This window comes from Podarcis bocagei (assembly GCF_964188305.1).
Source record: "Podarcis bocagei genome assembly, chromosome: 4".
NCBI classification, from domain to species: domain Eukaryota; kingdom Metazoa; phylum Chordata; class Lepidosauria; order Squamata; family Lacertidae; genus Podarcis; species Podarcis bocagei.
Window position 1 is genome coordinate 29,782,041 of NC_138128.1, and position 18,036 is coordinate 29,800,076.

Sequence of the window (18,036 nt, forward strand, 5' to 3'; positions counted from 1 at the left end):
ATCCCCTGACATCACCATGTTTATATATAATTTCCCAAGGTTTTATAGTCTTTCTCTGCTATGCCTTAGAACTATGTGTGTTTAGTAATACTACCCAGGAGCACAGTCCATAACCTCCGATTAAGTAGCCCAGAGGTGTTTTGCAGCACCAAATCTCTTTTTTCAGCCTGTGGAAACTGGTGTGCGACCCAGACTGCTGTTGAATTGGTTTGATATTTTGGAGAGAGGGAGGTTGTTCTGATGTGTTGCTTTTTTGATGTCTGTTTCATACATTAGTGACATCATCATCCCTATTATTATTATTATTATTATTTACTCCACCCAGCATATATCAAAACATAATAAACATCAAACATTAAAAACTTCCCAATACAGGGCTGCCTTCAGACGTCTTCTAAAAGTTATGTAGTTCTTTATCTCCTTGACATCTGAAGGATGTTCCACAGGGAGGGCACCACTACTGAGAAGGCCCTCTGCCTGGTTCCCTGTAATTTTGCTTCTCACAGTGAGGGAAACAGCAGAAGACCCTCAGAGGAGGACCTCAGTGTCTGTGCTGAGCAATGGGAGTGGAGATGCTCCTTCAGGTATACTGGGCCTAGGCCATTTAGAGCTTTAAAGGTTAGCAGCAACACTTTGAATTGTGCTCAGAAATGCACTGGGAGCCAGTAAAGATCCTTTAGGACCAGTGTCAATGGTTTTGGCGGCCACTCCCAGTCACCCATCTAGCTGCCACATTCTGGATTAGTTGTAGTTTCCGAGTTACCTTCAAAGGTAGCCTCACGTTGAGCGCATTGCAGTAGTCCAAGCAGGAGATAACCAGAGCATGCAACCACTCTAGCAAGACGGTCCACAGGCAGGTAGGGTCTCAGCCGGCGTACCTTTAGGCTGAAGGAATACAAATTTAATAAATAAAATCTAACCAAGGCGTAGCAGATAAAACACAATCTTCCAGTAAAAAAAGGAGATTTGGTCTGCTGGCAGGAAAAAGTCTTCACAAACTAAGAGAAGACAGTTGGGATGCTATGACCATTCAGAGAGCCCTATCTCTTGACCCCACCAGTTGTGCTTCCACCATAGTTGAAACACAGAAGAGCCTCACACTTAACTTCATGAGCTGGCTGGCTAGTACACGACCAAATTCTGGTTATTGTAAATCAGTACAATCAGAAGACCAAATGCTTAACAGTAGAGAATAGGGTTTTGTTTTTGTTTTACATTGTCCATATAGTTTAGATTTCATAGGTTGAAATAACAAGGACAATGGGTATCTTGTAGCAAGGCTAAGAAAAACCTCTAATTTAGGCCTTACAAAGCTGCTACTAGTCAGAATAGGCCACAATGTGAATTCATAAGTGGAGGGGTGCTAAGAGTGGCAGAAGGGTCATTCTTGGTAGTTCCTCCACCATCAGAGGCTTGGGTAGTGGTGGGCTGAGAGAAGGCATTCTCTGTGGCAGCCCCCAAGTTGTGAAACTCCCTCATCACAGAGGTGCTCCTGGCACCTTCATTTTACAACTTCCTGCAGATTCTGAAGACACCTCTTTACCCTGGCTTTTGGCACTTGAGGTGTGTATTTTTTAGTGCCTACCCTATTTTTGTGATTTTAAGTTGTTCTAAGTCATTTTTATGTTGTATTTTGGTGTTGTAACCTGCCTTGGGACCTTGGGAAAGGAGGACAGGTGCATAACAATAATAGTAATAATTTCCAGTTTGAAAGATCAAGTAGGAGTTGATGAGAAAGTCCTTTGCTAGGACTCTGGAGAGCTTGTGCTTATGTCCTATATGTATAGGTAGTAGTCTCATTTTAAGGTTATGATACATAAATGATCTTAGGAAGGCTTATGCTGGTAAAATAAATTTGCAGCTTGCTATCCGATGATGGGAAATGGTTGTTTTTGCAACCTGTGGCCTGAATTCGGGCATATGCAAGGTTTCAGAATCCTTCTGAGCCTTGAGATGGGTAGGAGTGATAGGAGGAAATTTATCTCTCAAGTAGTTAATGACTCAGCTATGTCTGGTAACTGAGCAGCTAAAGCATTTTCAAGTCAACTTTGCAACAGGTTGCTTGGATGCTCTTAGGCATACACCCTGGTCTGATGGTAGATTAAACCACATAACATGGTGTGGGACAGAAGCTACTAGTCTAAACATTGTTCAGCTAAGTTGCTCCAGCTCCCAGATCAAGAACAGTTCCGAGTTCTTATTTAAAAATTGGTGTTAAGTCTCGAAGATGATCAGAATATATTTCATTTTCTACATAGAGTGCTTCACTCCTTAGAAAAGGGATAGGGTCCACTTCTGAATGCATATTGTAGACGCAACCTTTCACAACCACTAACCTCTCTTGGTTTTATCACGTATGCTAGCTATTATTACCAAAATACAGTGGAACCTTGTGTTACGGATGGGATCCATTCCGGAGGCCCATCTGTAACACGGAACTAACACAAGCTGAAGAGCCATGTCTGTGCATGTGCGCAGCGCGATTTAGCAGTTCTGCGCACGTGCGAGTGGTGAAACCCAGAAGTAACCCGTTCCGGGTTGCCACGGGACGCAACACGAAAACATGTATCCTGAAGCGGACGCAACATGAGGTATGACTGTGTCACTTCAGTAGTTTTCCATGCATTCATATCCCATAGCCTTTGTTCTAAACTTCTGAAAAGGAATAACCTTCCTTTGTTTAAACAATGCTATTGTTTTGGATATCTTTTGCATTCTTACTGTTAGAACATAGATTTCAAACTCTTGCATATTTAAAAATAAAAATTTGCTGCTCAGTCACATTTCATAGCTCTTCTGTAGGTTCAACTTCCCTCTAAAATGGAAATTTACCCCAGAGTACTGCTTGAAATCTGTGTTCAAAGTTATATCACAAACTGGTACTCCTAAAATACAACTGTTAGTTTCCTTCAAAAGAAGCTTAAGGAAAAATGCATAGCACTTGAAATGACCCCGGTGGCAATGCCTGCATTTCTAGCTTTAGTTCAGATTGTGCCTTGTGAGGCCTTGAGGTCCTTTTAAGATGTAGACCAAGGACATCACTCTGTTCACGCATAGTACTTAATCTAGGACTTTGGCCTTCAATAAGTGGATCTTTCACAATGTTGCTTATACTTCCTTCACAGGACTAGCAAGGATTTTGTCTTACGTTTCCCATTATTTTATATATGATTTTTTTAAAAAGTGACTGCCCTGTTAAGACCCTAGCTTTAAGGAGAAAGGAACTTGTTCAGCTGCAGTTGCTGAGCTTGATTGGATAGAAATCCACATTTGAGATTCTTCCATCCATGCATACTCTTTGAATACCTGCCCTTCAGCTAATAATACAAACAAGTTCTGACTTGGCTTAGTTCTGGTAACCTTGGCTTACTGCTTGTGATTTGTTTTGGGGAGACTCAGGAAGCCAAGACTGGTTCCCATGTAACACTAAGCCAAACAGAGTAAAGGTAGAAAATTCTTCAGTATGCTCCAACAAACTTTTTGTGGTAAGTCATGGTTTACTGTGATATGCAAATTAGCCCAGAGACTTCAGATGGATTCTGATGCATGCTTCAATAAGTTTTCTTTCTTTAAAAAGGCTTTGCAATTAGGGTGGAAGATGGGGGGACCTTTCCCCCATCTTTTTTTTAAAGAGGGGCATAGCCGGGCAAGGTTATTGCATATAATGTGATGTTGTTGTTAACCACATAAATACATGCAATACAGAAGGTATTGCATCTGATAGAGAATAAACACAATTTGTGTTTTCCCTTGAATCCATCATTTGGTCAAGAGGAGGAAGAATGTGCAGCTTCGTTTCATTTTCTGAAGCACAGTCTTCGTAAAGAAACTAGAATTGTCTTTGTTTCAGCTGTCTTTTTCTCTCTTTAGGCTTAAGAAAATCAACAAAAAAGCGCAGTGAATCACCACCTGCGGAGCTCCCCAGTTTAAGGCGGAGCACACGGCAAAAGACCACGGGCTCCTGTGCTAGTACCAGGTATTTTCGAACTTTAAAAATTACATGTATGTTAAGGTTGTGAAGATGAATTTGTGTTTGAGGGAATCTCCCCGAAGAGTTTAGAAAGCACATTCTTATTGACAACCTATATTTGTGTCGTGGTGGCTACAGGATAATATGCAATAAACCACCCAAGAGACAGGATAATTTAATACAGGGGCCCAATTTCTCAGCGCTGAAATGGACACTACAAAATAACCTAACTTGTTACAAGAGAAGTACGGCCCAATTCAGATAATCTAATTACAGTGCTGTTAACTAGCCTGATGTGAGGTCTTGAAGATGTGTTATTACTCACCAGCTGTTTTGAACAATACAGAAATTCTGTTTTTCAATAGAAATTAGGAAAATAGAAGGAAATTTCTTTGTTGGCATATCTGAACAAGTAGGTATTGAAGTCAGCGAAGCATGGATGTGATAATGTTGATAATGCATCTCTTTTTCTCAACATGCCTCTCATCTGCTTCATCTGCAGATGTGACTGTTTGAACTTCCCTTTTAAAAACTTTTTGCATATAGTTTAACTGTTCTGTTATGACTCCATGTCTGCATGGTTTAATTTTGAGTGCTGATAGTACCAGCACTGTAGACCACATAGTGTAATCTCGATGGCTTCTGATGATAATTCTGTTTTCAGTCGGCGAGGCTCTGGCCTGGGCAAAAGAGGAGCAGCTGAAGCTCGCCGACAGGAGAAAATGGCTGATCCTGATAACAACCAGGATGGCGTTAATTCTTCAGCTGCACGAGCTGATGAGGCTCCACAAGGAGCAGCAGGTATGGCTAACTAGTGTCACTCAACACTGGCACAGAAAAAGCAGTTATTGTCCATAAATTGTTTGTATTTGCTCTGCCTAGAAATGTCCATACTAGTACACTTAAGTAGCTGAGCTTACATGCTTTATTCAGTGCTCCGTTTTGGCCAGATTTAAAAAAGGAGAAAATGCTCAAAGGGTCTTTGGACTTGAGTTACTTGAAATGTTTCCGCTTTGTGATCTGTTATACTCCATTTGAGACTTTGGAAGACAGTTTATAATATAGCATAGAGGCTTGTTCAAAGAGGACCCATTTAGCATTCCCAAACCATGTACCTAAAGTAGTTCTTTAGCTTCAAAGCATATTCTGCCAACAGTTTCCTCTTAAGAACCTCTGGATGGGACTGCTATTTCTATTTTTTCTTGCACCAGCTACACTTAGCGATACCTATGTTTCTATTCAAGTCAGTTGAAGATAAATTTAGATCTCACCTTCTAAAAATATGTAGTCTCTTACTGAGGTTTCAAGTTTGGCTGAGATTCTTGTTAAAACAAGGAATCCTAGCTAGTATTAACTGTGGTTTAATGTTGATGTTTTCCTTTAAATATATTTGTCAAGGGACAGTGAGGGCAGGGTGTATGTATGTGACTCCTGATACCTCTCCTGTGGTTAAAAAGGAGTGAGCATTCATTTGCCTTGGCTCCTGTCCAATATACCATGTGCTTAATAGGATCATAGATCTACTGACTTCATTTTGGTAAGAAGTGTTGCTGAATATAAGCAAAGCCATTTGCTCAATGGCTGTTTTTGCACGTTAGTTTTAATTTGCTTAGTTTTGTTTATACTTCTATTAACAGGTAATAGAAGCATCTTAATACCCTTCACTTTTCATTGTATTGGGCAGACATATGCACTCTTTCTAGGGAGTAAATCCCAATGAATCTATGGAATTTAGTTCTGAGTAAACATGCATAGATTTTTGCTGTTAGCAACTTACCCTGCAAACAAGCAAACTAATAGTACCCTGAACAAATGTTTGTCTGTTCCACAAGTCTGTGGGAAGTGTTTCCTCTGCCTCTTTCACCTCTGTGGTTTTGTGAAAGCTACAAAGCTGCCACACTAGTCTAATCCTACAAACTGTATTAGTGCATATCTGCTTGGCAGCCTTGTTGCAGGGTGCAAGGCACACCAAGTTCTGATTATAGCTCCTAATTCTTAATATTCCTGTCAGTTTTCTGTTTAAGCAAATATGTTTGAACTGTTATTGTTTTATATGGTATAATGCCATTGCCCTCTGTTTTAAATTGCTTATTTACTAAAGAAAAAGAAGCCCCAAAGTTTCAACCATATTGCATGGCTGAAAGTTTAAACTGACCTTGTGTGTTCAAGTGCAGTCATTCCATACTATGTGGGTCAAGACTAAAAATAAACCTGCTTTTTTTGTATGCCCATTCCTATTCCTACTGGAGTCATTAAAGGTTTTCTTTGACTACTTTGGAAGGAGGATTTCAGGAAGAGTTAACAAGTATGTATACTGTGTGACTTATTAATATAGTGCCACTAATTTTTTCCCCTCCTGTAGCTTCTAGTTCTGTTGCTGGGGCTGTGGGCATGACTACCTCTGGTGAAAGTGAATCGGATGATTCTGAGATGGGGAGATTGCAAGGTACAAACTAAGAGGCTTATGTTACACTCATGACTACAGTAAATAAATATTACCACAGCTTTTAGATTTGTTCTAAAATGTTAAGGATTTTTAATGCTGCACTTTTATATTCTTTGGGAAGGAAATGTAGATCAGTCAGCATTAATTTCCCGGGACTTGTATGTCTTTTTTCACTCCTTCTACTCCAGTTTCTACTCTGATTATTGATGGCATATCACTTAAGTGAAATCTTCATGGTTAAAATAAAAAAATACAACTTTTGAGGTGAGAAGGTTGGAAATGGCATTGGGTGATATCCAGCCAAATTGTTCTTTTGAGTAGACAGAATTAAGTTAGAATAGATTGATTGAAATAAATGTACATAGATTACAATGGGTCTGCTTATCACTGGATGTTGCCCATTCTGATTTCTGGAACTGCATTTGCCGTCATAAACTGTAAAGTCAAAGTTTCATTATTGGAAGGAAAAGCTTTTATGGTGATTAGAAAATGTTTTATCTTTTTGTTTGGTCTAGCGCTGCATCCTCTAAAGACTGGCTTCGTTATCTTCTAGGTGGTAGTTGGCAGTCCTTGCTCTTAATTTTTTTTCTTTTTAGAAGAGCAAAGAGGATTCAACTGCTTTTTGTCCTTAATAGAAACCTTTAGCTGTCTTAAGTAGTACCATTAGTAGGTATTAGAACTTTCATTTTCAATCAGAATAAATAGGTTATCTAAGTTTTCGTTGTTTTAAGTAGGTGTTCAAGTGGGGTGTATGCTAGTAATTATTTTAAACTATTACTGCTTTCAAGGCTTGGGGCCGTTGACTAGGTAAATGCATGTAAAATATTGCTTCTAAGTTAGCAGTTCTAGCTCGGCCCATATTAAAATTCTTCACTGCACTCAGATCTTGATTAGAATTGGCTCACTATTGTTATGGTGTAGGGTTTAATCATCCTAATAATCTGTGCTACAACACTGAAAGTCTGTGATGTGAATTATAAATTACGGTGCTGTGCATGAGTTTCAAATAAGTTATATGTATATTTTTGTCTCTAGCTCTGTTGGAAGCTAGAGGTCTTCCTCCACATCTGTTTGGTCCTCTTGGTCCTCGAATGTCGCAACTTTTTCATCGGACAATTGGAAGTGGAGCTAGTAAGTAAGCTGCTTCATCCAGGAAGTTTCTGGAATTACTACTCTTGGGAAGTTTGTCCCTCCTCAGCCTTATAGCTTCTTGAAGGACTACTTCTAAGACTAAATTCTCAGAATACTTATATCTTGTACTGTAACTTTTATTAACAAGTAAAAAAACAAAAACATCCTATTAACTGGCTTTTGTCAAACCTCCACATTTGTGGATTTCTTCATAATCACTTGAATTATATTTATTGCAGCCGAAGGGAAACATATTTAAAGCAACCTGTTTAAACAGCTACTTCTTTCTAGACTTGAATCACAGGGTTTGGATGATCCTTTCTCTGTCTCTTAAGCCAAGTTAAATCTGGGTTTTTTGTCTACATGCACAGCACTTTCACCATGATTCAACCATTAATCCTTTTCCAGCTTCACAATGTGACTTAGGATTTTGACATGTTCCATATGTGGTGGGCATCATTTTATGATTTGGACAAAGGGGGAAACTTTAGTGCAGTAAAAACAAGGTTGACCTTTTACATTCCTGCCAAATAATGTTTTATCATCCCAAGTAGTTGGATTGAAAAGTATTAACCACTGCTTACGAGGGGTCCAAAGGACACACACCCTGCCCCATCTCCAAATTAGCTTTTGGGTAACATTTTGGCTGCTATTGGCATGGGGGCACCATGCTTGACCGTGTCTTGTGCTCAAACTAAGCACTGAGATGGACACAATGCTGTAATGTCATTGTATGATTTAGAGTGGCTGAAAACCTATTAGGACACACACACACACACACACACACACACACCCCTCTCTGATACTTTGTTCATTCTGCATACATTGGCTATGGTTGGCATGGGATGGTGTATTGCACATGATTATTTCTCTGGATTGGATGCCAGTTCTGTGCCATCTTACATGGAAGCTTGTCTTTGATTGTACAAGGCTTTTTTTAGGTATATGATTTGTGGTGGCTCAGAGCTTGGGGTGTACACCCCCAGTTCTTCATTTCTAAACACTTTGGCTATTATTGGAATTGGAGTGCCACGCTTGACACTTTCTTGTGCCAGAAAGAATCATTGGGATGTACCTAATTCAGTACTGTCTTCTAGCAAACACTTTTCCTGGAGTTGTGGGTGGGTGATTGGAGACATGGGTGCACATTCCCAATTTCACTGGCTATTGTTGACTAAGGGGTGCCATGTTTGACAGTGTCCAAGAGTCGCTTCCTATTTGGTTGGACCATGGCCCCTTCTAAGGAATCTGAACAACCACATGGACCCACAGGGAGGGCCTGCAATGCTAGGAACAGTTGTCCCCATCTGTCCTGTAGTAAGGTCAGCCTGACAGCTGGGAATGAAAAGTACCCATCTTCAACCTTTAGTATGTTGTTTTTTTATGCTTATCTGGTTGTTCTCTCAAATAATTGCTTTTGCAGGAATCCTAAAGTTTAAATGTGTTTTTCACTATTTTTATTGTACTTGATGGTTAATTAGAGGCTTTTTGGTTTAATAGTGGTTCACAGTGCAGTGGTTCACAGTTAAATCCCCATTTAATAAACCAACATTGTCCAAACACAGCCTCTGCATAGGTAATCAAATATTTCTACAGTGATTCAGTCCATTGACCAAGGTGGTTTACATTTTCTAAGCTTTCCTAAATTAGGAAGATGTATCTACTTACCTTGCTGTTAGAAGTTTCATCGGTAGCTCTGTATTTTAAGTAAATGATGCATATGTTAACAGAAGCACTAGCCTATGACATATCCAGACTTAGATGTACGCCCAGTCTATTGACACTGTGAAACTTTGACTGGTGAGATGCAGTTCAGAAACACATTGTTCTCTAATCTCTCATGATTGATTAAAACTGCATATTTTGACTAAAGGTTTTTTGTTGTTGGTACTTCACTGTGGAGGGTGTACCATGAAGAAGAAAAGTTTTTGAATGTTTAAAACAGAATCGGGATCCTCTCAAAGTTTTGCCAGTGTAATTATTCCAGTATAATGACATAACAGTACAGCATAACAGCCTAATTCTCTACAGTTAGGCAATTCTTTACAGTTGGCATAGGAAGACAATATACAATTCAGCTTAATGTCCTCCGGGGAGGCATCTGTCATTTGGCATCAGTTCATCACTAGAAAGCCTGAAGTACAGAAAGCTACAAGTGCAGTATTAGCAGGAGTGAGAAGAGGCTTAACTGTGTGTGTGTCTCAATTGCAGGTGAATTTGGAACTTAATTTTGAATAGTGATTCAGAACTATGTGCCCATAGATCTACCAGGGTTTGATCAGGTTGAGAACTCTGCTAGCTAAAAAAATGATCTTAAATTGTCTTTCTATTTCTGTTCCTATCTTATCAGGATGGATTCAGTTTGCACTCTCTCTTGAATATTATAGTGCATTTCGGTAGCTTACAGCACATACTGTTGGTTTATTTGGTAGCTGTAATCTAATAACATTTAAATATCAACAAAGATACATATAAATGCAGCATTACTGACTTCCTGCTTTCATATTTATGATAGGCAGCTAATGAAAATGCCCTGTCTCTCCTAATGAACTATGATAATATATTGTGGAAGTGGAAGATTTAAGCTTTCAAAATCCCCAATTTTTCTAGGTTCTAAAGCTCAGCAACTTCTACAGGGGCTCCAGGCTACTGATGAAAGCCAGCAATTACAGTCTGTGATTGAAATGTGTCAGTTGTTGGTCATGGGGAATGAAGAAACTTTGGGAGGATTTCCAGTCAAGAGTGTTGTGCCAGCTCTGGTAAGGACCAGTCTTCACTCATTCATTTGAACATGTAATGTATTATCCACTGTGTTTTCATGAAGAAGTAAATGCTTCAATAACTGCATTCTCTCTAAATATTTTAGAGCAGTATGTTTCACCAATGGCCTTGGCAAAAAGTGACATTTTTAAAGAAACAGCAAATTACTGATTGTGTTTCAGACAACTAGGGAATAAATGTGCATCTTGTCTAGCCATTCTGAGATCCAGTGTAGGGGGTAGGGGTTTGTATTTGAACTGGATAGACATGGGTTCAAATTTTTGCTCAGGCATGAAGCTGTGTGGGTGGTTTTGAGCAAGTCTCTCTCAGCCTAACCTATCTCATAAGGCAGGCATAGGCAAACTCCAGCCCTCCAGATGTTTGGGACTACATTTCCAAGTATCCCTGCCCACTGGTCCTGTTAGCTAGGAATGATGGGAATTGTAGATTCAGCACACTTATAAATTACTAGAATTTAGAGAAATTGTTCTTGCAAGCTGACTCATCCTTTCGTATTGTTTGCAGATAACATTGCTGCAGATGGAGCACAATTTTGACATTGTAAGTATTTCATGCACACTTTGTTAAATGCAGCTTCAGGTAAATCTCAAAGCAGGCTTTGCTAGTTTGCACATTCTAGATAGCATTGTTAGATCAATGGCTGCTGGTCATGGTGGCTATATGCTAGGTCCAGTACAAGAGGCAGAATGTCTCGTGATAACCACTTCCTAGGGAACAACAGTAGGGAAGACCTATTACTTTTTATGCTCTACTTTTGTAGGATTCTTACACGCATCTGGTTGGTCATGGTGGGAAACAAAATTCTAGACTAGATAGGTTTTGAACTGCTCTAGCAGGGCTCTTATGTTCTTATATCTTTTAATAGATGAATCATGCTTGTCGAGCCTTAACCTATATGATGGAAGCACTTCCCAGATCATCTGCTGTTGTAGTAGATGCAATTCCTGTTTTTTTGGAAAAGGTAATACGGTTAACTAACTTTATGAACTTAACATTTGTTGTAACATAATGTCTTATGAAGCAGTACAAAGAGTAATTTTTCTCAACCTGGTATAAAGTTTTAAGATGGACTCCAACACCTGGAAAAAAAAGAGTATTTACTTGTTTCTTTTAGCTGCTTTTAGTTCCCTAACATTTCTAGCCGTCTGATTGTATTTATGAACAAATATGATAGCATAGCAGGTATGTATATATGTTATACGTGAGTGATGTATGACCTTCAGATATTGTTCCTGGAATCTAGTGCCAGTTCTAATACCATTCTAGAGATGAGAGGCCTAGCTTTGTATTGTTTATGCATGTTCTGGGGCCAGTAAATCCTATTGGCAGCACTGGTGTCTCCTGTCCCTGGGGTCTCAAAAGTCCATGATTCTGGGACTTGTTCTCTCCCCTGCTCCAGTTGCTGGTTGGCTGCCACACCCTGCTGGCAGCTCTTGCCTTTGCATAAAATTTGCCAGTAGAAACTAAAAGAACTGGGACTTGTAGTTCTTGACAGAACATGTAATGTAGCTTGGTACATTGTCACTTAAAACAAAGTCCACACACACTCACACACACACAAACTCATACTATCTCTCACTCACTCACTCTTCTACAGGGCCTTGGGCCAGAAGCACCTCACTGTTTAGGACGTTGCTTCTGTTCATGTTTCTGGTTGGCTCTAGCAATATCTGGACACTGTATAGAGAACATAGGTTTCTTCTTGGTAACAGGCTTGCAAGCCTGGACTAACGGGCCTGGGTAAAGTGTTTGCTTCTGTCCTACCCACAGCCCTGTAAGCTGAATACATCAAAGCCAGAAGTTATGGCTGAGTTTACAGAACATTCATTTGAGTAGTCAAATGTTTTTGGCAAAGTGTAAACTTAAAGACTCTGCCAGTTCCAGTAATCCTGAATTTTCTGTTCAGTCTGTTCTGGAGGATTCAAGAACACTGTAAATTTCAGTGCTGTGGTTGAGTTAAATCAGATATAATAATAATAATAATAATAATAATAATAATAATAATAATAATAATAATAATAATAAAAAAAAATTAAATAATGATAGGTAGTAGTAGTATGGGGTAAAATGTTACAATTTGGAAATGGTTTGTATAATACTGTACACAAATACTGGACAATCCCATTTTCTTTCCATGTGATTAAGTAAGGAATCGGAATGAAGCACACCAATGTTGTATAAAATAAATATATATCTATAGTATAGGGTACATAACAAGAGCAATTTAATTACTGTTACATAATGCTTAAGCTTTTGAGTGAATATAAAGTTTTATTATAAAGTGTGCATGTTTAAAGGTAATGGAAACTATTAAAGTATGGTTCAAAATTTGAGCATTGGGAAATGATTGACAGCATAGATCAATTTCTAATCTTGTTTCATATCATTTTAAAAACTAAATAAATTGCTTTTATTTGTTCTAGCTGCAAGTTATTCAGTGTATTGATGTGGCAGAGCAGGCACTCACTGCCTTGGAGATGTTATCACGCAGACATAGTAAAGCTATTCTGCAGGCAGTAAGTATTTCTTCTGATTAAAAAAAGGGGCTATTTTTAATCTTGATTGTTACCAGAGTTTTAAAGAGCACTTGCTCCAAGAAACCTCTGTATCTCTCCTGATGATCTAAAGTCCTCTCTTTGCTTGAACTGGTTTTGTGTGTTTTGTATTATAGGGAGGCTTAGCAGACTGTCTGCTGTATCTGGAATTTTTCAGCATAAATGCCCAGAGGAATGCACTAGCTATTGCTGCCAACTGCTGCCAGAGCATCACTCCTGATGAGTTTCACTTTGTTGCAGATTCTCTGCCATTGCTTACACAAAGACTAACCCACCAGGTCAGAAACTGTCTGGGTCAGCTATCTTCTAATTGTTCTGATATGTGAATCTTAGATTGATCTACATGTGCTGTGGAGAAATTTCACTGGACCATAATGGTAGTACAGCCCCCTAAAGGAGATAATTTTGGCTATGGAAATATATTGGTATTAAGAAGTTTGTCCCAGTTCTTGGGTTGTGATTCTTGGTTGTGTATTAGCTTGACTAGGTCCTTTTTTATGCTTTCTCAGTTAACTCTGCCGAACACTGTAATAGGACAATTCCAGGATTGCAATTCTTGATGTACCTGCATGCCAAATCTTGTGTATTGAAATGTAATACTTGTTTTCAATTTCTTAGGACAAAAAGTCAGTAGAAAGCACTTGCCTCTGTTTTGCACGTCTAGTGGACAACTTCCAACATGAGGAGGTAGCATCTATTTTCTGTCTTCAGCATAATGTTCAAAAAAGGTTTTGACCAAATGATACTTAAAACCCTCTTTCTTTTCTTTGAAGAATCTCCTCCAGCAAGTTGCCTCTAAGGATTTGCTCACAAATATTCAGCAGCTCCTAGTAGTGACTCCTCCAATTCTGAGCTCAGGGATGTTCATCATGGTGGTGCGCATGTTTTCCCTTATGTGCTCCAACTGTCCTACACTAGCAGTTCAACTTATGAAGCAAAGTAAGTGCATGTGTAGGCTCTTAGTATTCTGTTTACTAGATGTTATAGTGTCTGTAGGACTGGCAAGTGAAATGATAGCAAATAGTTAAATGCCTGCTGCAGCAGCTTCATTAACATATAGCACTCTCTCCATTTTTCTCCAAGAAAATGTCATTCCACAGGGCAACCAAAGCTGTTTCATTGCAAAATCTAGGCATGAAAGCTGAGTGAGATGAATTGAGAACACAAAATTGAGTAAAGCTTTTCCCTTGAATAGCAACTGCCACTGGGTAATTTCTAGTAATTCTACAAAACTCAAAAGATAGCAAACTACTGGATCTTTAAAAAATAGATAAATAGTGATAGTGGGATCCTGCAATGAGCAGCTTCTGTTCTGCTTGTACAGCAAATATTTCTCAGATTTTCATTTCAGCTCTAACTTTTTAGTAACAAAACATGTTTTCAAGTCTGCAACGTGACAACATACATTTGTAGTTGAAGGCTTAAACAAGATAGCTGAACCAGAATTTCAGAATTTTGGTTCACATGTTGTTTCTAATGAGAAAAATGTCTCTATCTTGTCATTTAGTAAAATTACACATTGCTTTCCAAACCTGGTGCTTGTGACTATCCTTGGTGTACTCTTGACACAGTAAACTGAGATGCATCACTTAGAAGTGTGTGTGTGTGTGTGTGTGTGTGTGTGTGTGTGTGTGTTCACCATATGAAAAGGGCAAAACAAGCACATGGAGACAAAGAAGCATGCTTAGAGAAATGTGGAGCTCTGGCACAGATCAGCAGCAGATGGCGTGGTCAGGAGGTGGCACTTACGACTGCCTAGTAGCAGAGTTGTGGTTGCTTGTGTGGATGGAGAATGGGAGGGGCAAAGCAGGAGGGAGGTTGCTGCTGTGTGAACACACTGGTAGAGCTGCTTCTGTTGGTGCATTGGCACAATGCCAACCTCCCTCATGGTAAGCAGCAGTAACTCTCCTGCCCAAAGATGGGCAGGTGCGCTCGCCTCCCCTCCCCTCCCCATCTCATACTGATTTAGATGCAACTCTGTCTTGACAGTAGATCTGACAGATTTCACACTGTACAGAACTATATTTTCTATACTATTTGCAATCCTAGTCAACAGTGGGGTGGGGAGAGGGAATGAGCTGTAGGCTCCAATTACAGCCAATCAATTCCTTTGTGCTAATTAATGCACTGGTTTCTCTTTCCCTCACCCTAACAAATGCCTGTAATGTTCACTAGGGACCCTGGCCTCCTGGTGACCCCCAAAGTCGTTGCTAAGGACCCAATATCAGTTTTATTTTGTGTAAAGTTGCCAGCATCAACCCATAGTATAAAGAGTCAGAAGATTTTTCCATTCCCCCCCCCCCCCAGAGTGAAATATACCTCCCCAGGCACACACACTTGAAGGCTTATGCTTTAGAGAGGATCATGTGTGCAGTATGGTTTTGGATTGCTTTCAGTTACTGTTACTGTGTACACTTAATTCTTGCAGTAGAAATACACACTAAGTGCATTCTTCTTGGGATTGCTCCATTCTGAGAGCATTCTTTAATGCTTACTACAGACATGGCAGAGTAACATTGTGATTGATTGTTTATGCTTAAAGATATTGCAGAAACTCTTCACTTTCTTCTTTGTGGAGCCTCCAATGGAAGTTGTCAGGAACAAATTGACCTTGTTCCAAGAAGCCCTCAAGAACTGTACGAGCTTACATCACTTATCTGGTAAGGCTCTTTTTTTGGGGGGGGGGTGAGTTTTTCTTTCAGGAATGAGATCCCCTTTCGTAATACACTGGCATGAAGTCTAGCATTACACAAAAATCTGCTGTTAATTTTGTTTGTTTTTGCTCTTTTCAGTGAATTGATGCCTTGCTTACCGAAAGAAGGAATTTTTGCTGTTGACACCATGCTAAAGAAAGGAAACGCACAGAACACAGATGGTGCAATATGGCAATGGCGAGATGACAGAGGTCTTTGGCATCCCTATAACAGAATTGATAGCCGGATAATTGAGGTAGTAACCCACACACCCCTGTATAAGAAAAGACATTGCTTACTGTTCACTCTTGTAAATGTATACATTGGTTAACAATTATTAATCAAATTTTAGCTGTGAAATGGAAATCATCTCCTCAGGCTAGGTTAATTTTGAAGCTTATGTATAGTCATTTTCATGAAATGGTGGATATTTTTGTCCGACTTAGCTGAATATATCCATTAAAATAGTTTCCTTGCTGATACTATATAGTACAGGGTGAAAACTTTGGAATGTTAATTTTAAACTTGTAGTCCACAAAAAATAATTTAAGCAAGTGCTTAGGGTAGCTTGCAATATGAAATCAGGACAATTAAACCATAAAGCAGGCAAAAAACAATTTTTAAAACCTTATTTGTGACATGGCCCATATATGAGGGTGTTACCAACGCTTTCATTTTGTGCCCATTTTATCCCTCAGCAGCGGGGAACACGGTATCTTCATTTATGTAAACTCAAAACTCATACAGAGTTTAAACTTACATATTTGTCTTCAGGCAGCTCATCAGGTTGGTGAAGATGAAATAAGTCTGTCTACGCTGGGGCGTGTTTATACAATTGACTTTAATTCTATGCAGCAGATCAATGAGGATACTGGAACAGCACGTGCCATTCAGAGAAAACCTAACCCTCTAGCCAATACCAACACTAGTAAGTACTATTTTAAAAATAGTTCCCACATTTTGCTTTTGTAATTAAGGCATGTCTCCTGTATAAAGTTTGGTGTCGTTCAGATACCTATCATAAGGAACGAGATCCTATTTAGGGTCACATGCTTTCTAATATGTAATGATGAGAATTTCCACTCTGCCCCTTTTAGAGTGTGAAAATTAGGTAAATGAATTTAAATTCAGATTCTCGTTGATTTCTCTGCACCTTTCAATACCATCAATAATGGTATTCCTTTGAAGTGACTTTGTGGGTTGTTGGTGGGAGGTACTGTTTTGAAGTGTTTCCACTTCTCCCCGCAAGCCTACTACCAGACAGTAGCAATGGGCAATTTTTGTTGCACCCTGTGGGATCTATACTGTCCCTCCTGCTATATGAAGCTGCAGGGAACTGTCACCAGGGGATTTTGAGGAGGACACCTAGCTTTCTCTCCCCATAGCATCTGAATCAGGAGAGGCTATGCCAGTGCTGGACTGGTGCTGGATAAAGGTCAATAAACTTAAATTTGAATGCTAATAAAATGGAGCCCACAGTGGGTTGGTGTTCATGCATTGGTTTCTACAAGACTGGATTGACGAAATGCACTCTTTCTGGGTTTTCCCTTGGGCTTGATCCAGAAGCTGCAGTTAGCGCAGAATGCTGCAGAATGACCGCTGACAGGAGTGAGTCCTTGTCAACATATAGCACCTCTGCTCAGAGATCTGTACTGGCTGTCAATTTGCTTGCTGGATCAAGTTCAAGCTGTTACTGTTATCATAATAAAGCCCTCAACAACTTGGGACTGGTTTACTTACGAGAAGGCCTTGCCCTACTGTGCCCACTCAACCATTTCAGTCTGTGGAATTGGCACTACTACAGGTGCCAAATGATATCTGTTCTGCATTTGTAAGAACTTGATCATTTGGTGTGGTAGCATGTGCACTTCAGAACTCCTTGCCTATTGAGATCAAAGCAGGCTCCTTCACTGTACTCTTTTCAGTGCCTGCTAAAAACTTCCTTGTTCAGACAAGCCTACCCAGCTGTTTTTAAACATGGTAGTGATTTTTTTTCTTGGTTGTATTGTTTCATCTTTTTGTAAACCACTTTGAGGTTTCTTTACAACTAAGTGGTGTGTATAAATTTTATGAAATAAATGAATAGTACTTCCTGGTACATTATTTTTTTTTTGGTAAATTTTATGCTAGTATGTTACCTTGAGGGGTTTAGGCTGGATAAAATTAAACAACGTGCCATTCCTTGATATTTAATGGTCAAGTTATTTTCCTGTAGGTGGACATCCAGAATCAAAGAAGGATGATGCTCGAGCCCAGTTAATGAAAGAAGACCCAGAACTGGCCAAATCTTTCATTAAAACCTTATTTGGTGTTCTCTATGAAGTGTACAGTTCTTCAGCTGGACCTGCAGTAAGACACAAGTGCCTTAGAGCAATTCTTAGGATCATTTATTTTGCTGATGCTGAACTTCTGAAGGATGTGCTGAAAAATCATGCAGTATCAAGGTAATTGTTATGCGCA

At 39.4% G+C, this 18,036-nt stretch overlaps 1 protein-coding gene across 5 annotated transcripts in view; it reads left to right on the forward strand.

The window, feature by feature from the left end:
* The window catches only part of TRIP12 (thyroid hormone receptor interactor 12), a 71,368-nt gene that overhangs the window by 27,879 nt on the left and 25,453 nt on the right, over positions 1 to 18,036 (forward strand). For 2 of the 5 annotated variants that reach the window (XM_081189876.1, XM_081189877.1), the window contains exons 5-19: positions 3,871 to 3,976; positions 4,635 to 4,771; positions 6,333 to 6,416; positions 7,452 to 7,547; positions 10,158 to 10,306; positions 10,833 to 10,868; positions 11,194 to 11,289; positions 12,752 to 12,844; positions 13,000 to 13,161; positions 13,502 to 13,570; positions 13,657 to 13,822; positions 15,426 to 15,543; positions 15,676 to 15,832; positions 16,351 to 16,504; positions 17,792 to 18,020. In XM_081189876.1, coding sequence (XP_081046002.1) covers positions 3,871 to 3,976; positions 4,635 to 4,771; positions 6,333 to 6,416; positions 7,452 to 7,547; positions 10,158 to 10,306; positions 10,833 to 10,868; positions 11,194 to 11,289; positions 12,752 to 12,844; positions 13,000 to 13,161; positions 13,502 to 13,570; positions 13,657 to 13,822; positions 15,426 to 15,543; positions 15,676 to 15,832; positions 16,351 to 16,504; positions 17,792 to 18,020 — 1,852 coding nt within the window. Of the gene's footprint in view, positions 1 to 3,870; positions 3,977 to 4,634; positions 4,772 to 6,332; positions 6,417 to 7,451; positions 7,548 to 10,157; positions 10,307 to 10,832; positions 10,869 to 11,193; positions 11,298 to 12,751; positions 12,845 to 12,999; positions 13,162 to 13,501; positions 13,571 to 13,656; positions 13,823 to 15,425; positions 15,544 to 15,675; positions 15,833 to 16,350; positions 16,505 to 17,791; positions 18,021 to 18,036 lie in introns of those variants that run through there. The other 3 variants (XM_081189878.1, XM_081189879.1, XR_014007040.1) reach the window with 2 other exon arrangements.